General features: G+C 35.3%; 4 protein-coding genes and 2 long non-coding RNA genes across 8 annotated transcripts; 3 read left to right on the top strand and 3 right to left on the bottom strand.

The window, feature by feature from the left end:
• Positions 1-1,932: 1,932 nt before the first annotated feature.
• LOC124438032 (interferon-inducible GTPase 1-like) lies at positions 1,933-6,926 on the bottom strand. The gene is made up of 2 exons (XM_046988023.1): positions 6,667-6,926; positions 1,933-2,687 (listed from the first exon to the last, which is right to left on the bottom strand). The coding sequence occupies exons 1-2, from the start codon at positions 6,852-6,854 to the stop codon at positions 2,135-2,137; spliced, it is 741 nt and encodes a 246-aa protein (XP_046843979.1). The 5' UTR covers positions 6,855-6,926; the 3' UTR covers positions 1,933-2,134.
• On the top strand, positions 5,960-9,631 carry LOC124438075. Its single transcript, XR_006945962.1, has 4 exons — positions 5,960-6,068; positions 6,872-8,107; positions 8,651-8,839; positions 9,143-9,631. It is a non-coding gene; the product is annotated as an uncharacterized LOC124438075 (long non-coding RNA).
• Positions 9,632-11,371: 1,740 nt separating this feature from the next.
• On the bottom strand, positions 11,372-14,098 carry LOC124438022 (interferon-inducible GTPase 5-like). The gene is made up of 3 exons (XM_046988012.1): positions 13,817-14,098; positions 12,291-12,868; positions 11,372-11,953 (listed from the first exon to the last, which is right to left on the bottom strand). Exons 1-3 carry the CDS (start codon positions 14,002-14,004, stop codon positions 11,526-11,528), a joined length of 1,194 nt encoding a protein of 397 aa, XP_046843968.1. The 5' UTR covers positions 14,005-14,098; the 3' UTR covers positions 11,372-11,525.
• A 551-nt stretch (positions 14,099-14,649) lies between these two features.
• Positions 14,650-22,520, top strand: LOC124437962 (signal transducer and activator of transcription 5A-like). 3 transcript variants are annotated; one of them, XM_046987935.1, is made up of 28 exons: positions 14,650-14,899; positions 15,662-15,758; positions 15,981-16,055; positions 16,132-16,215; positions 16,316-16,399; positions 16,493-16,574; positions 16,665-16,723; positions 17,039-17,128; positions 17,365-17,513; positions 17,587-17,638; positions 17,948-18,054; positions 18,505-18,573; positions 18,991-19,056; positions 19,164-19,202; positions 19,283-19,322; positions 19,475-19,528; positions 19,606-19,647; positions 19,728-19,802; positions 19,902-19,994; positions 20,093-20,231; positions 20,507-20,565; positions 20,637-20,731; positions 20,829-20,965; positions 21,071-21,140; positions 21,228-21,313; positions 21,498-21,558; positions 21,733-21,823; positions 22,101-22,520. In XM_046987935.1, exons 1-28 carry the CDS (start codon positions 14,769-14,771, stop codon positions 22,266-22,268), a joined length of 2,394 nt encoding a protein of 797 aa, XP_046843891.1. In that variant the 5' UTR covers positions 14,650-14,768; the 3' UTR covers positions 22,269-22,520. The 3 variants fall into 3 exon arrangements, with proteins under 3 accessions (XP_046843891.1, XP_046843901.1, XP_046843911.1); XM_046987945.1 differs by having other exon boundaries at positions 22,078-22,520; XM_046987955.1 differs by lacking the exon at positions 14,650-14,899 and adding an exon at positions 15,235-15,252.
• Positions 22,423-25,849, bottom strand: LOC124437976 (major facilitator superfamily domain-containing protein 6-like). The gene is made up of 2 exons (XM_046987982.1): positions 24,883-25,849; positions 22,423-24,074 (listed from the first exon to the last, which is right to left on the bottom strand). The coding sequence occupies exons 1-2, from the start codon at positions 25,742-25,744 to the stop codon at positions 23,176-23,178; spliced, it is 1,761 nt and encodes a 586-aa protein (XP_046843938.1). The 5' UTR covers positions 25,745-25,849; the 3' UTR covers positions 22,423-23,175.
• On the top strand, positions 23,151-24,295 carry LOC124438081. Its single transcript, XR_006945970.1, has 2 exons — positions 23,151-23,227; positions 23,722-24,295. It is a non-coding gene; the product is annotated as an uncharacterized LOC124438081 (long non-coding RNA).
• Positions 25,850-25,862: the final 13 nt, after the last annotated feature.

The following is a 25,862-nucleotide window of genomic DNA, read 5'->3' as shown; positions in this document are numbered from 1 at the left end:
ACGCCATAGAGTTAACGAAATTTGAAAATTGAGCAGAAAGGATGATTGGAGACATTGCCCAGGTGTAGAGAACCTAGCTGACTTAGGTTCTAGGGAGTTGCAGCATCGCAATTAAAGGGAAGTGAGCTTTGGTGGAAAGGACCAAGGTGGTTGTCAGGTCCACAGTGCAAATGGCCAAGGGAAAAAGAGGTTAAGGATACAGAAGAAAGTCTTGCTGAGGTAAAAAGGATTGCATTAGTTGCAACACAGGTAGTAGAGAGTGCAGTGAAGTTTGGAGGTTTTAGTGATATATTAAGACTTGTAAGGGTCATGGCATTTGTTCAACGGTTTGTAGACAATTTGAAGGCAAAAGTTAAGCATGAGGCAGGGAATACGGGAGCATTGAGAGTATCAGAGCTGGTGATAGCAGAGCAAGTGTTGATAAAATGGGCTCAAAAGGAAGTAAGGAAACGTAGTGATTATGAGCAAATAGTCAGACAATTGAACATAGTGGAGCGTAATGGGATGATTAGATGTAAGGGTAGACTTGGCAATTCAGAGTTAGAGTTAGAAGCGACGGAACCAATTTTATTGCCTAAGGATCACCACTTAACAGAATTAATCATTAAAGATTGCCATAGGAAGGTTCACCTTATTGGGGTGAGAGCCACCTTAGCTCAGCTACGCAGCAAATTTTGGATGCCTCGAGGTAGACAGATTGTGAAAAGAGTGATTGGTAATTGTATGATTTGTAGAAGACATCAAGGCCAGGCTTACAAAACACCAGTGCAAGCAGGTCTGCCAGACTTTAGAGTACAATATTCCCCTCCCTTTTCTAAGGTAGGTGTGGATTTTGCGGGACCATTGTTTGCAAAAGAAGGTGGGCAGATGTTTAAGGTGTACATTGCATTATTTTCTTGCTGTGTGACAAGAGCAATTCATCTTGACTCAGTTTTAGTGCACGTTGTTTTTTGAATTGCATGCGAAGGTTCACCGCTAGAAGGGGAACACCTTCGCTAATGGTTTCGGACAATGCCAAGACGTTTAAAGCAACTGAGAAAGCATTGAAGGAGATTTATGATAGCAAGGAGGTGAAATCATTTTTGGAAGGTAATAGGTTGGTGTGGAAATTTAATTTGGCAAGGACACCTTGGTGGGGTGGATTTTTTGAAAGAATGGTAGCGTTGGTGAAAGGTTGCCTGAGGAAGTTATTGGGTAATGCTAAATTGAATAGGGAAGAACTGTTGACGACATTAGTTGAGGTAGAAGGTACGTTAAACTCCAGACCATTGACGTATGTGTACGATGATGAAGTAAATGTGGATGTACTGACTCCTTCCCATCTCATGTTTGGAAGACGATTAACATCTATTCCAGACGAGGAAGTTCAAAACGCTATTAGGGATGAAGATGAAGGAGAGATAAAACGTTGGTTTAGATATTTAGCGAAATTGAGGACACATTTTTGGTCAAGGTGGAAGAAGGAGTACTTAACAAATTTAAGAGAATACCATAAGGTCGGAAAAGTGAAGGGTAGTTTTTGTCCAAAAGTAGGTGATGTCGTTCTTGTTTTTGACGAAAGTTTAAAAAGAAGGTTTTGGAAAACAGCGAGAATTGAGAGGTTAGTCGTAGGAAAGGATGATATAGTCAGAGGAGCAGAAGTCAGAGTTGTCAGTAAAGGAAGGCTTCAGTATATAAGTAGGCCTCTGCAAAAATTGTATCCACTTGAGATAGGTGTAAGGGTACATGATAACGGAGTGCAAGGTAGTGAGATATTAGAGGATAGAGAAAAGGAGAGCATGGCAGGAAGTAACAGAAGACCCAGAAGGGCTGCAGCTGTGGATGCATGTTGGCGAACAAAAGTTATGTTTGACCCTAAAGGCTCAAAGGGGGGAGTGTGTCGGAAATTATGTAAATAAATTATGATTGTTATTTGAGACTAGGAACTTATCGTTAAAGCGGAAAAAGGAACTTATGATTATTGAGTATTTTAGAAGGGTCCAATTAAGACGGCATTGTCTTTTGTTGATGCCTGTGAACGAGTAAGGAGCATGAATTGGAATTGATGACATTTTGAGAATTGTGTTTGACTGCGCGCTAGCTTTAGATAGTATACAGTCCCATAGAGAACCGACGGACGCATAACTGCTTTGTGCTAACATGCAAGGGAGAAATTTGCTACAACACCTAAGGACAAAGTGAGACACTCTCGTTGTCGAAACGGCAGAACGTCGAGAATAGACTGGGTTAAACGTGCGAAATCCCATTTGGTAGGATGGTGGTTACTGATAAGAAACACTTTATTTTCGTTCAATCCATGACGGACGCCTTGAAAATTTTTCCAACAATCAGTGCGAATCTTCTTCAACATTTCTTCTTCTTTGAACGCTTTCTTTCGTTTCTCGTTGTTGTAATCCACATCGATGTGTGTGCGAATGAAAAAGAAAGACTTGTCGATAGAGATAACTTTTTTCGCCAGAATCAGATCATTTTGAGTGAATCGTCCCCTGGTGAAAATCAAGAAGGTGTCGTACTTCTCCAAGTTTACTTTTTCACAGTACGTGGGTAAATCAGGATAGTTGGGTGTTCCAATGCCGGGAAGATCCCAGAAAATAATTTTGGGATTTGTTGGATGAGGATATGATATCGCCATCAAAGTTGTCTCTGTCACTCCAGTTTCTGCTGCGTCTTCATCGTCTTCTCGAAGTCTTTAATTAAGAAATATAGCTGTAATTTAGATGTTCTGTTCATTTAAAGTCCAGTTAGCGAAATGCTCGTCTAGCTGTAATTTGGTATTGATAATGCTTACTATTGATATTACTTATTGTATAAGGTATTGGGGCTTGGGCTCAGTCGCTTGCCGCAATTTTGTATGAGGGAACATAAGTGGAGGAGAAGAAAAATTTTCCATGTGAAGTACTCGTTTCTCCGCTTTTTCCGTAGGTGAGAAATGCTATAGTGAACAGGTATGACGACCGAAGGAGTGTAGTTTGAGCACTAAAGTTGAGCAATGACAAAATAACAGCCCTCTGTGATTGCATGATTGAAAGTTGTATTACTCCATTTTATTTAAGACCTCTTCAGTCTGAAGTTGTCTTAAATAAAGACGAAACGTTACAATAAATTCAATTTTACAATTTTTAGTCTATTTCTATGGTTCAAATTAAAACTTTATGTGAAAGAATGTTATATGCAGTGCGGTGTTTGAAATTAAATGAAGATATGATCTTCGCACTTTGCTGGACAATTTAAGCAATTGTCTCACGAACCTGAAAAAAATTCAGGTGACTCAACGGGATTCGAACCCATGACCTCTGCCATCGCAATTGCTTAAAGGAGTAGACAGAACTTAACACAACTTTCACTCATATGAAAGTGTATATTGTTCTTACCTCTCTCGCGAAATCCTAGGTTTCCAATTCAAATTTAACTCGAGAAATAATGCCTTAAATGTGTGTATTTTTGCCTCTTGTTCGATCGCCATTGTGTACATGCAAGCGAAGCTGCAGTCAAGCAGCGGTTTTTCGTCGTTACGTCACTGCGCGGTGATTGTTGTCAACATTGGACAAAATATACTAGCAAAAGTAGAAATTACGCATAGGCATATTCATAGTTGCATTTTATTTTCTAAGTTTTTAAATTATTTTGCGCAATGGATTCGGATTACTCAAACGATTCCTCTAGTAATTATTCTGGAAGCAGTGTTTCAAACTACGAAGAAATGATTAACGATCAAAACATGATTCAACCATATGCTTATGAGCCGATTGAAACAGACTCAAGCGACGAGCCTATGGACGACTCCGACGAAGTTCAGCTGTTGTAACAATGAATGAAGACTCAGCACAATTTGAGGGAATAGATACTCCGGACTGTATTATAGATAATCCTGTTTTTCGAAATCTTTGTTTAAACTATTGGGTATTACGACTGGCATGGAGTGAGTACAAACAACACTATGGTTCAAGAGCTGAAGAAGGACCTGAACACAAAAGACAAAGACATGTGGCTTACAGGCAACTGGTTCGATGGTGTTGGAATGTATTGGGCAAGGAAATTAGAGTACCACTACCATCTTGTGCTGTTAGCTGCATTCGAGCACATTTCCAACCACCAGGTCTAGAAGAGGACTTTGTCTTTGAGGGTTTTAAATTCGCTGATGAATAATAATGGTAATTTAAATTATTATAGCCATATTCATAAGTATCGTTAGTGATGAATTACTAATAAATAAAAATATAAATTGGATTTAGTAAATGAACAATAAATACAAATTATAATGGCCAAGCCAAACCAATTCTTTATTTGTGCTATGGAAGGATTTTGGTGTACATAATTGAAAAGTGCCTTTGCTAATGAATTTGCATAGCAAAACAAAAAATTGGGCTACTTTACTATTAGAGATTCTCCTTGGGCTACTTTACTATTAGAGATTCTCCTTGGGCTACTTTACTATTAGAGATTCTCCTTGGGCTACTTTACTATTAGAGATTCTCCTTGGGCTACTTTACTATTAGAGATTCTCCTTGGGCTACTTTACTATTAGAGATTCTCCTTGGGCTACTTTACTATTAGAGATTCTCCTTGGGCTACTTTACTATTAGAGATTCTACTTTACTATTAGAGAACACGATATTATATCGCTTTTTCCCTTGCTGCTTTCCACATTGAACTTGTGCTTGTTTTCTGCCAGTGTTTACATAGTGGTCTATCACTGCCAACTTGGTTCTTGCAAGCATACCTTTGTAGGAAAAGCACTTTTAATAAAGTATTTTCCCTCCTTGCACTTGTGCTTATCGTGTTCCCAAAAGGGCGAAAAAATTGGGTAGCCAAGCCAATTATGGCAAGTAAGTCATATTCTTTTGTGCAAGGTATGATGGAAGATGTCTGCTGTTTTAATGTAAAAAATGTACATAACAAGATTTCTTTACCAGCAAACATTCCAAGAAATATTGCATCTATAGAAAAACCAAACGAAGAAAGTGTTATACAAGCACACAAATCAAGAATGGGTAAATAGTCCCCCAAAAATAGTTATGTACCTATATATCAATATTTATAATTAATAATAAGAGAATCTGTAATAGTAAAGTAGCCCAATTTTTTGTTTTGCTATGCAAATTCATTAGCAAAGGCATATTTCAATTATGTACACCAAAATCCTTCCATAGCACAAATAAAGAATTGGTTTGGCTTGGCCATTATAATTTGTATTTATTGTTCATTTACTAAATCCAATTTATATTTTTATTTATTAGTAATTCATCACTAACGATACTTATAAATATGGCTATAATAATTTAAATTACCATTATTATTCATCAGCGAATTTAAAACCCTCAAAGACAAAGTCCTCTTCTAGACCTGGTGGTTGGAAATGTGCTCGAATGCAGCTAACAGCACAAGATGGTAGTGGTACTCTAATTTCCTTGCCCAATACATTCCAACACCATCGAACCAGTTGCCTGTAAGCCACATGTCTTAGTCTTTTGTGTTCAGGTCCTTCTTCAGCTCTTGAACCATAGTGTTGTTTGTACTCACTCCATGCCAGTCGTAATACCCAATAGTTTAAACAAAGATTTCGAAAAACAGGATTATCTATAATACAGTCCGGAGTATCTATTCCCTCAAATTGTGCTGAGTCTTCATTCATTGTTACAACAGCTGAACTTCGTCGGAGTCGTCCATAGGCTCGTCGCTTGAGTCTGTTTCAATCGGCTCATAAGCATATGGTTGAATCATGTTTTGATCGTTAATCATTTCTTCGTAGTTTGAAACACTGCTTCCAGAATAATTACTAGAGGAATCGTTTGAGTAATCCGAATCCATTGCGCAAAATAATTTAAAAACTTAGAAAATAAAATGCAACTATGAATATGCCTATGCGTAATTTCTACTTTTGCTAGTATATTTTGTCCAATGTTGACAACGATCACCGCGCAGTGACGTAACGACGAAAAACCGCTGCTTGACTGCAGCTTCGCTTGCATGTACACAATGGCGATCGAACAAGAGGCAAAAATACACACATTTAAGGCATTATTTCTCGAGTTAAATTTGAATTGGAAACCTAGGATTTCGCGAGAGAGGTAAGAACAATATAAACTTTCATATGAGGGAAAGTTGTGTTAAGGTCTGACTACTCCTTTAAATTGTCCAGCAAAGTACGAAGATCATATCTTCATTTAATTTAAAACTTTATGTTGGGCATTAATTTTTATTACACAAATTCGATTTCCGCTCGGCAAGTCTCTCGCTACTAGTCCATTTTCAGTATAGGCTAGTATGATTTGTAATGGCATAGACCATTTGTATTTTAGAGTTATTTTGCGAAATTGTCTAAGCAGGGAGGGAAAATTACATTTTATCTTAGGAGAGACAGCTGTAGCATTTATAGTGGAATCGCCTTTATTTGCAAGTGTAACATAAATTGACACTTATTTATTTTCGATTTCATGACATTGTTCATGAGACATTTATGTTTTAATTTCTGTTTTATTCAATTTTTTTCTAGTTTAGTCGTAAAGAAAAATTATAATAATGAAAGCGTACGTTTAAAGCAAAATTAAAATGAAATTTTTCTCGTAACTTTAAGAAATAGTAATTATAACTTTGACAGTTTGAAATATTCAAACGAAATATTTGTTTTCTTATGATAGTAATAAATTTGATCTACATTTCTCTTACCCTCGTATGGCGTTAATAAAACTAGATTTTCCAACGCCTGAGTTGCCTGTCACCCCAATCTTGATTTCTACATCTTTCCAACGGCCTAGTTGTGTTTTAAAAAAATCTTCGATACCGGAGACACCGTGATCCTTGACATAACCTTTTACATCTTCCATGTAAACAAGTCCCCACTCTTCATCATCCATGTTTTCTACGAACTTAGGTGTTGAACGTCTTCGCTGCTTACTCAAATGTTCTACGGATAATGAGCAAAATAACGAAAGTGAAGAAGATTTCCAGGAATTCCCCTTTTGATTACAAGACAGAAATTGTTATGACGTTATATCCGGTTATGTATAATTGTTGAGTGCAATAACAGGAACTCGAAAGTAGCTTCCGCAACTCTGCTACTACAAAGTATTTGCACTTGAAGTAGCTAATTTTTATACTATGTGGAAAGTTTTGTTTCAATGAATTATTGTCATTTTGGCGTCCTGCAAAAACATTCCATCCTTCATGAGTAAATTGGTCTTACAAGTGTGCTACTTTCAAATATTTTCTATCTTTCTTTTAACAAAAACGAAAGTCGATGCTACCAATTATATCAGTATAATTGACGATTATTTACCATTCCTATTTTGTGGTGATGGTTGAACTCCGCTTAATTATTCTTTTCGATACATTGTACTCTATGTCTATGATGCTAATTTAGATTCCAGTTTAGTTCATGACATGATAAAGTTGCAACTGGTTTTGTGAATCTTGCCCGTCGCCCAGGCAATATTCCTTTGATTATGTCGAATGGATGCAGCAACTCAAGCCTGACGAATAACGAAGTTTATTCTCTTGCAATGTTTACCTCATACATATATTGCTCACTCCCTCAAACTATATCTTCAACCCATTCACAACAAAACATCACTCAAAATTTTTCTAAGTCTACGGTGGCCCGTATCTGCAATTCACAATTTAATTTGTCAATGCACAAACATTGCCTTAAATTCAAAATCAATGTGTTTGATACAAAAATAATGTGCTGAATGCACAAAAAATTTGCCACGATGCAAATTAAAATAAAAGTTATAAAAAAATTAAATATTGCAATGCAAAATAAAACTGACCAAATGCACAAAACCAGTTATCGCAATGCAAAATCAAAGTTCAATAAGAAAGCCTACCGGTCATATCTACGGGAGACTGGGAACAAGAAATCTTAACCGGGGGGTAACAATAAAAGGATTTTTGTTTATTGCCTTGTAGATTTAAATTAATACCAACAACCAGCTCCTAAAGGCGAAGACGATTTAATTAAGAACTATTTCACGCAAAGTTTTGCATATGAAAAATCCTGCTTCTCTTAAGACGATATCATGATATTGATATGTCTTTGCGAACTTTACACCCAAGACTTCGATCGCTTGGCTTACGAAGAAAAAACATTGAGTTTGATTTCAACAGTGTTAGTTTATGTGTTTGTGGTCTTTTATCTTGTTTACTTTATTGCAAATCTTTGTCTTTTCAAGCTAATTTTCCCAACACTGCTGAAATGTTTTCTAACTTTTTTACATGGTGTTTGCCATGTTTTATGGAAACTTTTAAAGCCCTGCATTTCTTAAATATTTAAATAGTGAATTTGCCATGGGAAAAATTTTTATGCCATGGGAAAATTTTCAGTTGCAAGAAGCAAACATCCAACAACATGTAAACAGTGCCTTTGCAGAATGTTCAGACTGGCGTATTGAGATGATGGCTTACCATCATCTCTTAAACTAGAGAATAAAGACCATTTTGTGAAAGAAGTCATAGAATACTTTGTTGTGATCAAATGCAAGCCAATGCTTGATCAGCTACTTGATGGGTTGAAATATTACAATGTCAGTGCTGAGTAATGAGTTGTTTATCATGTAAGATAAAAGTCACCAATATCTAGCTTTGTATTCAATTTCAAATCATTTTTTCTATAGACTAATTTGCTACAATGTGGTAAAAATTTTTTGTGTAGGTGTCGGAACGACTTAGAGCACATAAAGGCATGGCACAACACATTTTCATATTTGACCCAGATGATAAACTGGATGTGAAAAAGCTGCTTAAAATTTTAAAACCAAATTTACCACCAACAGGAAATATAAGGAGGCAATCAGAGGAAATGGTGATGCAAAATTTATTTTATTTCTAAAAGCCGCAGAAGGTTAAAACATGTTTCCCTTATTTTAATACTGCTCTAATTCTCATGCTTCAGTAATATACATATATATATTATAATTATAATGTATATAATAATATATCCCGGTGATAGCCGGGAGGGCACATTGTTATACACTTTATATTATAATTATATATACATATATATACTGTGTCTCCTAATCAATTTCGACTCATGAACCACTGCCATTATCTAATAAGTTAATTATTAATTGCCTCCATGTCCATGATAATGTGTTTTTGTATGACACTGAAGGTTTTTGTAAAGGAAGAATTTTGTTTTAATTAGGAGGTACATTATTGCAAGAATTGGCTGACGAAGAAATTGAGCTTACAGAAGAAGAAAAAAAGTATATCCATTGGTAACACCAAGCCACATGTTAATGTTTACAACTGGTGCTGCAAATGTCCCTTCAACTGGCTTTGAACCAAAAATTTCAATTGTTTTTGTTTGTGATGACAAGAAAATGATTCCAAGTGCACAGACATGCTCTAACACCCTTAATATTTATGTAAATGAACACACACAAAAGGGCAAGCTATTGCACTATCTCTGAATGGAGCCATTTTTTTCAAAACTATAAAAAAGTTTGTGCAACTGAAACAGCCTTAACATTAATATTATTTAACATTTGTGAGCATTCAACATTTATTAAGCAAGTAATTGTGTTCATATTATGGGCAGTCATGCTTTTTGTCTTTTTTACACTTTTTACAGCTATTGAAAAATTTGTTAACTGAATAAACTTTGTGCATTTTTATGTAGTTTTAACTGAAATCTTGTTCCTGAGCAATCTTGCACAAGCTATGATATCTAGCCAATGCCTGCCTCCAATTTTCTGGTTTTAATAAACCTAATTGTTCTCCAATAGTTTGGAAGTATTCTTGAATAGCACCATCTTCTTCATATTCATTACAATATTGAATCATTTCTTGAAGTTGCTCATCAGAAACTGGCTTGAGTTGAGGTGATCAAATGCCTGTGTACACTTGGGCAGAAAAAATAGTTCATCTGGCAGTCCTTCAACTGTGTCAAATCTTGACTTTTATATAAAGTGAGAGTTACAGTGTCGCATAACAGAGTTGAAATCTTTTTGCAAAATATCAGAGAAACTGTATCACAAGCATTCCTTTTCCATCTCAGAAGATATGTCCAAGACACCAGTTTCAATAAAATCTATAAAGAAATTCATCCACCAGTTACTTCTGTGCTTTCTTAAGAATGACCACCAGGACTAAATGCGCTGATTTGCTGGTGATGAGCCATATCTATGTGCCTTAACACTAGCCAATTTATCTTCACACATACTTCTTAAATATGCCTGCCTTGCAGACATGATAACGTTTTAGTGCTGTTATCTGTTCGTAATAGAGTTGGACAACCCTGATACTAGTTACAGTGTCTGAGAAATGCTTTCCTGTTACTGTAGGATCATTATTTGTTCTGCATACTTTCAACCACAGTATCTTACGACTATATCCGTCGATACATCCATGCACCGGAAAGCCGTATGGTTTGAGCTTATCTTGCCATCCACGTGCCAAACATAATATGATAAATGATAAATTCGTCGATGAAGAGTGCCAGACTTCCTTAAGTTTACCCCTTCTGGGTCCAGTTCTTTCACCAAAAGTCTGACCGTCTCGCGAGGAACCTGCATCCCTTCTAGCTTCAAGGTATGAGTAATGCAACGATAACCACTGGAATTTCCAGGTCCATCGAGTTCCTACCGAATACGCTGGCGAACACTGTTGAAATCAAACTCATGTTTTTTCTTCGTAAGCCAAGCGATCGAAGTCTTGTGTGTAAAGTTCGCAAAGACATATTAATATCATGATATCGTCTTAAGAGAAGCAGGATTTTTCATATGCAAAACTTTGCGTGAAATAGTTCTTAATTAAATCGTCTTCGCCTTTAGGAGCTTCTTCGTTTTCCTGATTTTTATTTTGTGGTTGTTGGTATTAATTTTAATTTACAAGGCAATAAACAAAAATCCTTTTATTGTCACCCCCCGGTTAAGATTTCTTGTTCCCAGTCTCCCGTAGATATGACCGGTAGGCTTTCTCATTGAACTTTCATTTTGCATTGCGATAACTGGTTTTGTGCATTTGGTCAGTTTTATTTTGCATTGCAATATTTAATTTTTTTATAACTTTTATTTTAATTTGCATCGTGGCAAATTTTTTGTGCATTCAGCACATTATTTTGTATCAAACACATTGATTTTGAATTTAAGGCAATGTTTGTGCATTGACAAATTAAATTGTGAATTACAGATACGGGCCACCGTATAAGTCTATTGGTTAACAAAAATTATAATAATTTATAGAGAATTTGTTTGTCTCTCTTTCAATAGAACAATCAAATAGTATAACTTATTTCCAGCACTGGTATTTGTCTGGTAATATTTTCGGTCCATTTATAAGGGCAATCAGTTTATGATCAAAATGCATTATTAATTCTATAACAACGAGTGGTTTATTGATCTTTAAAAAGGCAGATGATCAAAATGTCCAGTTGACTGAAAACGGAATTTTAATTGCCATACTCACAAATTATTTACATAAAAAGAAAAGTATGGTATTTTTATAGTCTCAAACGTTAATACTTTTGATAACATTTCTATCTCAGCAAAAATTTACTCATGATAACAACATCGCTAGAAAACGTGTTAGTCAATGTCCAAATCATCAACAGATTTTATATTGGCTTGATGAAGAAACTCGAGAGCCGCTTTCTCCGATTGAGACACACAACTTTGTAAGAACAAATACGTTGAAGTAAACGATATTCCTCCAGCAATCACTGAACCAATAATTGGCACGAATCGCACCATTTCTTCAACTGTAGAACTGGTTGCGTAGGTGGCCATTATTTTTGCAAGTTGTGCTGCACTTGTAGTACATAATTGGCGAACAAGGTTTTGCTGGGCTGGTGTCAACATGTTGAATTCTTGCGAGTTTTCATCTGGCAAACCAAGTTGAGATTTGTAAAAATTCATTTCCGTTGTTATAAGTGTGACATCAACTGCAATAGACAATCCAGGTAAAGGTACCAATGCACCAACTGCTGATGCTGTTGCTATCATCCAAATTCTACCTGAAACATTTCAAGTTGAAAAACGTATCAGTTTGTTGGCTTTTTTAATAAAGTAATGTGAAATTTACTTATATTTTTTGAATTAAACATAGATGTGTTAGTTACATACTGTTGCATTAACAAGGAGAAGGTTTGCATCAAGCATTAAAGTTTTTTGTTCATAATTGTGACAAGCTTTGCAATCATTGTTTGCTTGCAATTTCATAATGTAGGATATGTTTGTTGGCCTTTACTAAATTATAACTGTGTGTAGGATCCTAACGGCAACCAATTTTTACAGAAGGTAAACTCTAAGATGGAAAGAAGTTAACTATCAGACGTAAGGTGTGTCACATACCTCGAAGAACATCAGCTTTTCGCTTTAGAATGTCAGTAGAAAGGCTAGTCAGTACACCTAAGGACAAAGTGAGACATTCTCGTTGTCGAAACGGCAGAACGTCAAGAATAGACTGGGTCAAATGTGCAAAATCCCATCTGGTTGGATAGTGATTACTGATCAAAAAGACTTCGTTTTCATTCAACCCATGATCGAAATTTTGAAAATTTTCCCAGCAGTTTGTGCGAATCTTCTCCAACATTTTTGCCTCGTCGAACGCTTTCCTTCTTTTCTCGCTGTTGTAATCCACGTCGATGTGAGTACGAATGAAAAAGAAAGACTTGTTGAGATCTTTCACTTTCTTTGCCAGAATCAGATCATTTTGAGTGAATCGCTTCATGGTAAAAATGAGGAAAGTGTCGTACTTCTCCAAGTTTACTTTTTCACAGTACGTGGGTAAATCAGGATAGTTGGGTGTTCCAATGCCGGGAAGATCCCAGAAAAAAATTTTGGGATTTGTTGGATGAGGATATGATGTCGCCATCATAGTTGTCTCTGTCACTCCAGTTTCTGCTGCGCCTTCATCGTCTTCTCGAAGTCTATAATTATGGAATATAGCTGTAATTTGATGTTCTGTTCATTTAAAGTCCAGTTAGCGAAATGCTCGTCTAGCTTTAAGTTGGTATTGATAATGCATACTATTAATATTACTTCTTGTATAAGGTATTGGGGCTTGGGCTCAGTCGCTTGCCGCAATTTTGTATGAGGGAACATAAGTGGAGGAGAAGAAATATTTTCCATGTGAACTACTCGTTTCTCCGCTTTTTCCGTAGGTGAGAAATGCTGTAGTAAACAGGTATGACGACCAAAGGAGTGTAATTTGAGCACTAAAGTTGAGCAATGACAAAATAACAGCCCTCTGTGATTGCATATTGAATGTTGTATTAATCCATTTTATTTAAGACATGTTCAGTCTGAAGTTGTCTTAAATAAAGACGAAACGTTACAATAAATTCCATTTTACAATTTTTAGTCTATTTCTATGGTTCAAATTAAAACTTTATGTTGGGCATTAATTTTTATTACAGGAATTCGATTTCCGCTCGGCAAGTCCCTCGCTACTAATCCATTTTCAGTATAGGCTAGTATGATTTGTAATGGCATAGACCATTAGTATTTTAGAGTTATTTTGCGAAATTGTCTAAGCAGGGAGGGAAAATTACATTTTATCTTAGGAGAGACAGCTGTAGTATTTATAGTGGAATCGCCTTTATTTGCAAGTGTAACATAAATTGACACTTATTTTCGATTTCATGACATTGTTCATGAGACATTTATGTTTTAATTTTTGTTTTATTCAATTTTTTTCTAGTTTAGCCGTAAAGAAAAATTATAATAATGAAAGCGTACGTTTAAAGCAAAATTAAATGAAATTTTTCTCGTAACTTAAAGAAATAGTAATTACAACTTTGACAGTTTGAAATATTCAAACGAAATATTTGTTGTTTTTTTATGATTGTAATAAATTTGATCTACATTTCTCTTACCCTCGTATGGCGTTAATAAAACTAGATTTTCCAACGCCTGAGTTGCCTGTCACCCCAATATTGACTTCTACATCTTTCCAACGGCCTAGTTTCGTTTTAAAAAAATCTTCGATACCGGAGACACCGTGTTCCTCGACATAACCTTTTACGTCTTCCATAAAAACATGTTCCCACGAGTTATCATCCATATTCTATAGGAAAAATTGACGTTTAATTCCTTCGCTGCTAGCTTGAATGGTGTACAAATGGAAACCAACACGAAAGTGACACAAGTAAATATATAGATTTCCAGGAATTCCCCTTTCATTCCGAGGCGGAAATTGTGTTATGACGTCCTGACGTACTGCATATCTGGGTAGTACAGGAATTGCAGTTCCGGAAGTTGTAAATAGCCTCTCTCCCTGCGAGCGGTAGTGCTGGTCGTGGCTCGGCTGTCTCTCTCCTCCACAAGCTGCAGCTCCAACACCGATTAGAAAGAGCGTTCAAGGAAGAGGGGAGGGAAAGGGTAATTTACTCCTGACCCCGGGTCCCAAATGAAAAAAGGAGGCAAAGGAAAGAGAAATGATCGAAAGCTGTAAAATGTGTCCATGGGTAACAGAGAAAGTCCCCAGACAGAAAGTTCGTTTTGAATTATGATGTTTGCATTATCTTCAAACTTTGTCTACAGAAATTAATTTCATATTTTACTCGTTTTTCCATCATTGATATGACAACATAAGAATTAAAAATCACTCTCTCAATTTGTTTACTACTGTTAGTATCTGCGATTTTCACTCTACTAGGAAAATCAGCCGGAAATAATAATTCCATGGGCTTCTGTGAACGCACATATTTTCTGAGGATGCGCGTGCGTGTTTTATTTCCTATCAATTTCCTTTGAAAACATGCAAACAAATTTCTTTGAGATAGATTTTACGCGAAGTACTCTTCAAAGAACATTAGAAAGAGAAGCATGACTTTTTGGGAGCAACTGCAATCATTGCAAGGCGATGGTCAAGCGAAGATTGGCGAGCTTTTGGGCAAATATTCGTTAGAGCTTGAAGTACAATCTCATTTGGCCGCTTGGCTTGAAAATCAACCTTGGTGAGTTAATTTTACAGTTTTTTATTTTTTTAATTTGCTCATTGCGTTCCTAATCATATTTCAATTATTCTCTTTCATGTTTCGTAAAAATCATTCTTCGGGGATTTAAATAATGAGCTTCTGTTGTGGATTTTATAATGTATCAAATTTGCTGAATAATTGTTCTTAGAATATTTTATTGTTATTTAAACGCGCTTGTGGCTGTTAATAGTTATGTTTGCAATTGTTTAACGATATTTGCATGGTTCTCGTGCCTTTTTGTTTTGTTATCTTGTCGATTGAAAGTTTTTAACATCTCTCCTTGGATGAGAACAACTCACGACGAACGTGCAACATTGCCAAGGTTAACTAGGGTGAATATCTTTGAGAATAGTTTTCAACCTGCAATCTTAGACGTGTTTTATCGAGAAGACCACAAAAAGTTTTATTTTGCGTAAATGAACGAGAATTTCCGTGTAAACATTTTCATGTTTTTTTGTTAGACATGATAGTAAACATTACTAGGAATAACAGGAAATTAAAAATGACATAATTCCGGGGGGCGGACGTTTGTTTCTTTCTTCTCATGCACGTTTTGTGTCTTTGGAGCACTTTGGAGACATACGAAGTATTTTACACACAAGCTGTCAATTTACTGTCATACGTCATGAAACTTATATAGTATTTGATTTTTTTGAACTGTTGTTGATGACAATCATAATCACTTTGATGAAAATATCAGAATGAAAATCAAACAACAATTTTGACTGTTTTTGTGTGTAGGAGTGATGCTGTTGATAGCAATGTACCTGAACAAGAACAAAAAGCAAAGGAGCTCTTACAAAGTCTTGTTGAGGCTCTTAGACAGAAGTCCAAACAGGTATTTTATTTATTGGTATGTGTTATACATTAATCTATCTTTTGCAATGAGACATCATGTGAAGATTCAGTACATTGTAAACTTTATTGTTTCCAGTAAATTAGATAATGATGTAGAAGGCCAATTTCTTGAATGTTTTTTTAGTGAACACAGATTTCCATGTAGGACTAAAACAACCAATTCGAATTTCAAGTTGCTTTATTGAACAAGCCTATTTTTTAGGTGGAAAATGTTGGCAGACCATTGGAAGCCATGATATTGGTGAATAAACTTAAAGAAACTGCAAACAATGTTGAGGTTAATGCTCAAAATTTCAAATTTTTAAGAAATCAATTTTTTTCACTGCTTTATAACGTGGTCTTTATGATTTTAGATGAAATATAGAAATAATGTGACTAGTCTTGCTATCACAATACAGCAACTTCTTTTTGAAGAATCACAGTTATTAATGGCTCAGGTGTGCGCCTCCAGATTTATCTTCAAAACAAATATCTACTTTTTATTCTGTTGTTTGTTTTAATTTTGTAGTTTAATTCTACATTGTAAAATTTGTATAGGAACAATTAGTCAATGGGATGGATGGAACGGAGGAGGCTCGACAATCTGAGTTTATTGCAAATGTACTTTCACAAAATTCTCAGGTATGTAGATATGCTTCATGTAATTTTAGTTTATAGTGATTAAAGGGAAACAATAATTTGCTTGTTAATAATTACTGCGCATGCATTAATTAGGAAATGGAGAATGCTGTAAAGAGTTTGGAACAAGAGAAAGAAAGTTATGTCATTCAGTTTGAGGAAACAAGAAATAAAATTGGTAAGACATTCGTTCATGTGTTACATTGGTTTTTATTAGTCGTAAACATTGGCAACTAAAGTTGGGCATAATTTTATTCTTTTTCCAAAGTTGTCTTGGAAGGAAAGTATAGAGAGCTTCAAAATAGCTCTTTAGCTGATTCAACCAAGGTAAGACCAAGTAATTTTCAATGGAAACTGTGTTTTGTGACCATCCCTCACTGTCTATCATTTTTAATAAATGAGGCATGCATGCTTACAGCTTCCTTTTTAAAGTAAATTGTTCAAAATTAACTGATTGTTGGTTGCATTAAACAATGGTCTAACCTTCATAACCTCGACCGTTCAACCTCAAACTCAAAAAGACAAGGGTCTCATAAATAAACAGGTTGCATAACAAAAGTTTCACTATATTTAAATCCATGTAAAGTTTTATGTTGATTTCTGACATTTTTTGAGATAGAAATTGTCATTTCTATTTTATAGGAAGAAAGTCTTCAGCGTTGTCGAGGGGATATGGAGAAACTTTGGGCCGCCATCAAGCTACATGCTGAAGAACTACTTTCTTGTCGAAATGTAAGTATAGTTTGACTCGCAGAGCTACAAAGTTTGACATAGTTTAAGTAGCTGTGCTTGGAATTAGTAAAACAACCTTTATACATCTTAATGTATCAACTTGTGTACATCAATCATTGCATGTATTGCAAAGGTTCAGTGTGTCAAGATTTATAAGACTTCAGTGTATCAAGGTCATTATAATGTTTCATTGGTAAAATGATTGTTTTACTAAGTAGAACTATTGCATTTTATAGGAAACTATTGAGAAGCTGAAAGTTCAACTGGAACACTTTCAAGAGTATCAGAAAAGTATATTAACTGAGATTTGCAATTGGAAATATCAGCAAAAATTGGCTCATTGTGGTTATCCTGAACCTGGAACTTTGGACGAAGTAAAGAAACAGTAAGAAATCATCAGAGAACTTTAAAATTGCCATGGATATCACCATAGTAAACAACAAGCATTTTTTTGACAGTTGTGAAGCTCTGGCCGAACTTGAATGGCGTGGATACACACATACATCACAGGTATGTAAATCTTTTCAGGCAATTTTAATAACTTGAGTGATATTAACCATTATATGTACATGCCCTTGCTTTTTTCCTACCTGAAGCACAATGCTTTAAAGATAGTTATTGCTCATATATGTCTAATGGAAGAAAAGCTGTTTTTGAGTTTCGTAACATACAACTGTTGAACGACTCCATGAGTTAAGTGAAGTGGGTTTACGTATTAAAGGCAAAAATAGGTGAATGTTGAATGACTAGAGTATATTCATGTGAGTTTATGAAAGCCATTAAAAATGTTCACATGAAATTTTATATTTGCTTATAAAGGTTGAGAATCTTTTTCTACAAGTGTTGCAAAACAATCCAATGGAACTCAATAGAATGACAGAACTAAAGAACGCGTATAAAAATCTTCTTACTCAGCTTATTCAGGGGTAAGAAAGATTTAAAATGAATTTTGTTTAGGACAATTAACATAAATTTTCATGGCAAGTGGTATGTCACATTCCGTGCAAAAGAATTAGCTATAGCTCACTTGACAAAATAATTGTCGCTACTTAAGTAGCAAATTATGACTAAAGTAAACTGCTCAGAAAATAAATCACTTTGTTTGGATTTGTTTTGAACAATGGCCAGTGGGAATTTATGTAAATTATTGCTCATTAGTTTGCAATGATAACGTATATGTGCGTTGATCATCTTCAACACTAAAGATGTGTGATTGACTCCAGTTTTTGGGCATGCACTTCCTTCATACATGAATCTACTTGCGAAATTCCTCCGTCGATTCTTCATATTTTACTTTTTTTTTATTTTTCATCTTCGATATTTTCACTGTTGATGTAAACGCAAACTTGTTTTCATATAAATTGTACTCTTTCTAGTGCTTTCATTATTGAAAAACAGCCACCACAGGTGTTAAAAACTCAGACAAAATTCACGTCAACTGTGAGGTTGGTAAGATGTAACAATGAATTGATGAAAAAGTTTTAAATGAGGTTAAGAAATTATTCTACTGATGCTTTCACTATGAACTTTTTACTCTCGGGTTATTCTTCATGTCATTATTTTTTATTTAGTGTAAGGTTATAAGGAACATGTATGGCGTTCGCGGCTGTGTACATTGTGTTCTTTTACGTTTCCAATTTTCGAACTACAGCATTTACGTAACCTATACGCGTTCTGTGATTCTTTAAAAAAATTATTATCATTTGTCTCGTGCCTGCAATTGAATATTTTGGAAAAAGCACAAGATTCACTTAGATTTACGCTAATTAAAACTTGTGTTATTTTTTTCACTTTTTTCGTTTAATTTTTTTCTATCAAACCTACATTACGAGTTTTAAGCGGACAAAGTCTTTGTTTTGTAGACATCTTATCGGCAGCAAGTTGAACATGCAAATGAGCAAACCTGAAGTCACAGCGACAATAATTACGTAAGTAGAATCTTGACAGTGGTTCTTTAATTGTAGCAATCGTAGCTTGTTGATTGCCATATTGGAAGGCCATGCCTTAAATTCATGAATTGGAATTATTGTTTCAGGGAAAGACAAGCTGAGGAATTGCACAGAACAGGAACCTGGTGCGTGTATTGAAAATCACGGTTGCTTTGAATATTTATAGAAAATTTTACGAATGTTTAATGTTGGTAATCTTCAACAGGAAATCTCAAGGTCAAGATGAAATTCTCAATAATAAAAAAGTAAACTGGATTTGCTTATTAATTACTTTAATTACTTTTAAATTAATAATTAATTACTTTTCAATGCTCGTGCAGAAGCGAAAGCAATTTAACAAAGGATCACTGGAAATGCTTGAATTGATGTTTGATGTTTTGTTGTGGTTTCGTCTTAGGTAATGGAATATGTTTTGGAGAAAGATTCAGTTGTCGCGGAGTTTAAAAATATGGTAAGCAATCGTAACAAATTTAGCAATTCATTCCTCCTACTGTATCAATTAACAACGTTGTCTTAACTGCTCTTTAGTCTTTAAAGAAAGTGTGCCGGCAAGGGAAAAAGAATACAGAGGTAGTAATGACTTGATTTTTAATACCTTGATTTCATAATTGTCTTTGTTGAAACATCTAATTTTCTGCTGAACTTTGTAGCGTGTCATGGACGAAAAGTCAACTTTGGTTTTTCAAGCTCAGCTTCACATTGGAGGAGAAAAGTTTTCTGTAATGGTACGTCTTTGTTTGTGTCAGATGGAGTTTGAAGAGGAAGAAACTAACTTATATGAAACGATTATTAAGAAAAGTGACGATAGTATGATTATTTTTTAGCAACTTTCGTTACCAGTCTCAGTCATTGTTCACGGCAATCAACAACCAGAGGCTGAGGGAACTATTTTCTGGGATAATGCATTCTCTGTTATTGTGAGTTAAAAATATCATTTGTCATCAATACAATGGCATTTGAATTGAAAAATAAAACATGCTAAGTAGAAAACATTACTTTTTTCATAACTACGTAGGAACGAGTTCCTTTTGAAGTATGTGAAGTGGTTACATGGTTACAATTTACGCTGGCTTTAAATATGCGTTGGACAATGGCGAATGGTCATCCTCTGAATGATAATCATCTTGATTATCTTGCGTCCAAGCTGTATGGTGGTGTGTACATTTTTCTGAATTTTGCACTTTTCTATCCAACCCCCGTCAACATTAGACACAAGCATGCTTCGAAAGTTTAGTATCTCTATGTAATGTATTTTAAGCGATACATACGTCCACTGTGGTTATTTTTTTAAAATTGAGCTAAGCATCGACGTTTAATTACCTTGCGTATACTGTTTTTTATAGATGAAATATGTTTCTTCGGTCGTGTGACGGATTTTCCTCACGGAAGACACATGTTTCCATTTGTTTTATTTCAAATTCATTTTTAGATAAACCAATGCTGGAAGGTTACAGCAATCACCAGCTGAAGAAAGAACATTTTAATAAGGTTACAACTACGTAGTTCATAGCTAGCGAGTAGTTTGTAGCATGATGACTGAAGTTTTGGTGCTTATAAAGGACAACTTACCGGATAGACAGTTTTCGTTTTGGATATGGTTCTACTCTATTCTGGATCTGGTCAAAAAGAACTTTCCTCAGGAATGGCAGGAAGGGTAATTTGTATTTTGACCTTTTTTGGCCAACAAGATTTTAAGCTGGTTATCGTCTGCCGTTGGTAACTGTTCTTTGGAATATTTGCACATATTTTAGCCTTGTTTTGGGATTCATCAGTAAAGATGAAGCAAGAGAGATTTTACTTCAAAAACCTGTCGGAACCTTCCTGCTACGATTCAGTGATGGAATTCTTGGTGGAATATCTGTCGCTTACGTTCTTCTGAATGAGCAAGGTTTGGTCTTCTAATATCTGTTACTGTTGCAATTTATTGCTGTAGTATGTTCCATGTGAAATCTAATTATTCACGTGTCGCAATCCAATTATTCACGTGTCACAGGCATGCTTGATGTTTGGAATATTGAACCGTGGAGCTATAAAGATCTGGGACGTCGAAATTTATCCGATCGGTATTTGTAACATATTAATCGATCTATCTTTTGTAACAAGCAATGTGTTTTTTTTTATCTTACAATTATTTTCGGTGAAATTTTTAGTATCAAGGACTTGGAAGAACTACAGTATTTATATCCAGACGTACCCAAAGATGACGCTTTTGGAAAATTTTATACTAAAATCGAAGGTATTTTCCATTTGTATAATCGTTGTTGGTATGTATGTTGTTTAGTACATATATGAGAAAAACTTTCATAAATGGTTTTTGTCAGTGTAATCTCACCTAGCTGTTCCTTCGTTATACCAACGTAAGAATTTTTACCTCGTCTAGAAAGCTTATTTTGAAATGATTTATGTTTTCCTAATTGCAGAACGACCTCACGATAGTCCCTTTGATTACGTCAAATCTAATTTGACCTGTAACGTTCCAAGGTATGTACAGTACGCCTGCATGTTGATTAATCACTTTTATTTTCATACGCATACAGTTACGATTCTTACGATTCTAACTAAAAGGCCTTACGTCTGTTACTTACGAATCAAATTATTGAATTTATAAGCAGTATTCTTGAATTCATCGTTCCTACCTACTTTATCATTATTTAGAGCACATCGACAACAAAGGAATGGTATTGGGTCCCCTATGCCCATGGTGGGTAGTCCTGACTCCTTTATGGATCCAAATTCACCGTTAGCAGTAAGTATTTTGATTTGCTAAATTTTTAATAAATAAAATGAAATTAATGGATAAGTAAGTAAGTCTGAAATTTCTGCACTTATTTCTGCGCAAGTGGCAGCCAATCTCATTGACGTTAAAAAGCGAAATTCTTCGAATTCGGTTTTGCAAGTCTTGATTTCAGACTCAACAAATGTTTTAATTTTCCACAAAGCTTGTTTATTTCCCAGCGTTCATAAACTCCTGTGTATTTTTTGCCATCTAATTCTTCGTAGTAATTTTTTTTCTTTCAAAACAGAGTGAAACTTTTCTGTCGGTTAGCTTAGCAAAGGGCATAGACAATCAAAATAGTACTACAGCAAAAATCGACTTCACCTCCATCGTGTTTCCGGATATTCAAGATATTGAAGGTGTGATGGACATAAACCTTGATCAAATTATGGAGAATTTAAATGTGGCTACCTGACGAACTTACTTACAATAAAGATGATAACTGGTGTTCTCCCTTGTTCCCAGCAACAAGCCACGTGCCATGTAAAATTATTTTAAAAGCTGGTCTTCTATATTTCGTCGCTTGCATTACCAGCACGCTCTTATACGTAGTAATTAAGTAAACTAAATTTTAGTGAATACCTGTTTTTTATTTATGTATCATTTTTGAAGCCAAAATAATCAATGTAGCTGAAATTTTGTTTTAATTAAAATCTTTTACACTAAAGTTGATGTAATACTAATATACTGGTATTCATATCTGAGTGGAAGCAAATTGTTCAAAACAAGCAATTCGTTCGATTGTTTTTTACGGGACTGTCCGGACATATTAAGTCGCCTAGGAACAGTTAAGATTCGGGGCCCTTTCAGTGCTCATAGCACACTTTATAAATCTCCTTACTCCTTTCTTTGCCTCCTTTTTACATTTAGGCTCTTTTTAAGCTGGTCCTGAGCAAAATGCTCTCTTTGCCCTTTTCCACTACACGTACCTGGCATTAGTGATGTAATGTGTGACTTGTAAGAGTACGCTATCATGTTTTGGTGATCCCATTTAGTGGATAGAAGAGCTAAATTTTTGCTGCTTTTTGCAATCAGATTTTAGAACTTCACTTATTTATCGAGGCGTTTATGTGATTTCAGTATTAGCCATCGTGGGTTGGTCGGACGTAGCTGGATTTAGCCCGAAATAGTGGTTGTCCCAATTTGTTCCTTCCTGTGCATGCGTTCCAGTGCTACCTCGGAGTTCTCGATGATGGGAAATAGTTGAGATGAATGAATATGATGGCGCCAAAGTTAAATTTTGAATCGGCAATGAAAACTAAAAACTTTAAAACGACAACTTCTAAAAGCGCTTTGACGCTTTCTCGTTGTAATTTATGTAGTTACTCGGAGTTAAAGGTACTTTCCATCTCCATTTCTTCGTTATAAAATGAAGTAAGTAAAGATTGTCTTTCTTCTACAGGCTGTACTGCCTGTACACATCTCTTTAAATTTTGAGTCAAAACAATGCCAATAAAGTTTATGAAATTTAAAATTCCATACGCGAAAAAGGTATATCTAGATCCAATGGCATGAATAATAATGCCACCAAATATTGCTCCGCCACCTACACCTAGTCCCCAATAAATCCCAGATAAAATTCCTTGAGTTGTGTTGGAAATTCCTGTATTTGTACCAATGTAAGAAACTGCTATTGCCCATGTGAGCGTTGTTGACACACCATGGAAGAGTTCTATTGGTATAACTAACCAAGGATTTGTTATAACACCATATAAAATAAACCTTGTAGTTGAATACAACAATCCAATGTATAATACACGGTTATGACCCAACTTCAATATTGCAAAGCTGGCAGTTTGATATGATATAACCTCAGATAAACATTGTATAGCAGCAATTATGCTGAAAAGAAATTGTGTTCCACCTAGATCTTGAAGATGCCAGAAAAGGAATGTTTGGAGAATACCCCAAGAGCTCCCAAATTGCTGAATGGTTATCAGAAATATGAGAGATTCAAATGTTACCATAGTTTGTAATTGCCGAGCCAAAGTAGTAGCTTCACTGTTCCTTTGGTCAAATTGGATGTACGATGCAGGAATAAATGTAAGCAGCATTATTATAGCAAATGCATAAAAGGAAAGTTTATAGTCAATATGTTCCGGTACATTGCAATGTGATTGTTCTTTAACAGTGCTTACTAGAGATCCAACAAAAAATGATGAAATACCCCAACCTAGTGCACCCCACTGACGTTGTTTTCCGTAAAACTCCCTTTTCTCACCTGCAAGAATATATTTAAAATAAATTCAACATTTATCAAATTCATAGACATTAGCAAACTCATTTTATGTTCTTTTGTGCATGATGGCAGTTGAAAAAATCTGCCTAGCTCATTGTTGATAAAAACTTTCTAGGTTATTCATTTAATGCAACTACATTGTACTACAATTTATTGTAACCTTTAAAAAGTAACTCAAGAAGAATGAACTTTTTAAAGTTAAATAATTGGTAGTACTTCATGTTGTATTCATGATATGAAGTAAGCCAACGAAAATGAGCTTTCGTGTCACCATGGCAACAGCCAATATATTTTGAATGCATTCAATGAAATGGCTGATAAAAAATGGCGGGTAAAGAAAAATCAAAATAGCGAAAATATGGAAGGAAATTTTAGAAGAAAATAAAATGACGTTGTTCTGCCTATCCGGGAAATTTCATAAAAAATCGCTTCGTGAACTGCCTGTAACTAACGATCAAGGCCGCGAGAAAAACTTTAAAGCCTGGGGCAGAGATTACTCCTATGAGCCTATGACGTCATCTTTATAAACATTTGCGATAACGAGATGTAAAGTACTTCAATTTAAGGGGATTTAAAGTTTAAAGAGCAAGCCGTTTAATTACAAACTATATTAACTTATCTTGAAATTGAAAAACAACAATAATTATCTTAATGTTACATCTTATCACAAATGACTTCCCTGCCTCCCGTTCTTCTCGCCTACCCGGTAACGATATGCATTTATTTTGCTCACAGGAGATCGTGTAACTATCAACTATCAGTTGCAACTGCTTACCGTATACTTACTTACCTAAAACTTGTAGTGTTGCTGTATCTGTAAAGGGTACGGTTGGTGCTGCCATGGAGTTTCCTATGATTGTGATGATTAGCAAAATGGTGAAAATTTTACAGTTGTTTTGTGTAACGATATCATCATTTGTCGTCTTCAAGTTAAGTATTGAGTCAAGGGACCATGGATCATGGCCCATGGCGGTTCCTTCAGTAATTTTTCTTTCCATCATTCCCTCCCTGAATGTTTTTTCAATCTTCGAGATCATTTTCCAGGTTCTGTTGGTTTTAGGTTTTTGTTTCTTCAACTTTATAGTAGGTTTGGAAATCATTTTCATAATCTTGTGCAAATCTGCTTGTGGTTTATCGATGACAGTTTCGTTTCGTAGAAAGCCATTTACCGCCACAATTGCTTTGTCGATGATAGTTTCGTTTCTTAGAAAGCCATTTGCCGCCACAATTGCTTTGTCAAATACTGTAAGAGATCCGTTGTCGCGACACGGTGTTGTGTGGGAATTTCCTTTCACCAAAGACAACGAAAAGTTTGAAAAAAGCCATGAAGCCAATGAGATGAAAAATATCAGCTTTATTTTTCCATATTTATCCCCAATGATCCCCCAGGCAGAACTGCTCACAAGCTGTAGGACAGGTCTTAAACCGATCAAAACTCCCGTTTGTCGGGCTGACAATTGCTGTTGCTTGTAAAATATTGCTAGGTATGGAAAGAGTGAACCAACGGCTGAAAAGAAGAAAAAATAGAACAGTTTGTAAGGTATCAACGTTTTGTTGATCTTTGAGCATTTCGAACAAGTCTCTTCTGGTATTTCATTCACATTTCTTTCTTCGCTTGATTGGCTTTCTTCGTCTGTTGTGTTTATATCCATTATAGATACTTGTTCCTGCAAATATTCAGTGAATCCAGCATTTCTGATTTCCTTTAGTAGTTTTCCTACGTATTTAAAGATACTTTATCTTCGACATGAATACATCAAAAATGGATAC

Source organism: Xenia sp. Carnegie-2017, unplaced genomic scaffold (genome assembly GCF_021976095.1).
Source record: "Xenia sp. Carnegie-2017 unplaced genomic scaffold, XeniaSp_v1 HiC_scaffold_1, whole genome shotgun sequence".
NCBI classification, from domain to species: domain Eukaryota; kingdom Metazoa; phylum Cnidaria; class Anthozoa; order Malacalcyonacea; family Xeniidae; genus Xenia; species Xenia sp. Carnegie-2017.
Note: the sequence above shows the minus strand (reverse complement) of the source record. Positions and strands in the feature narration are given on the sequence as shown.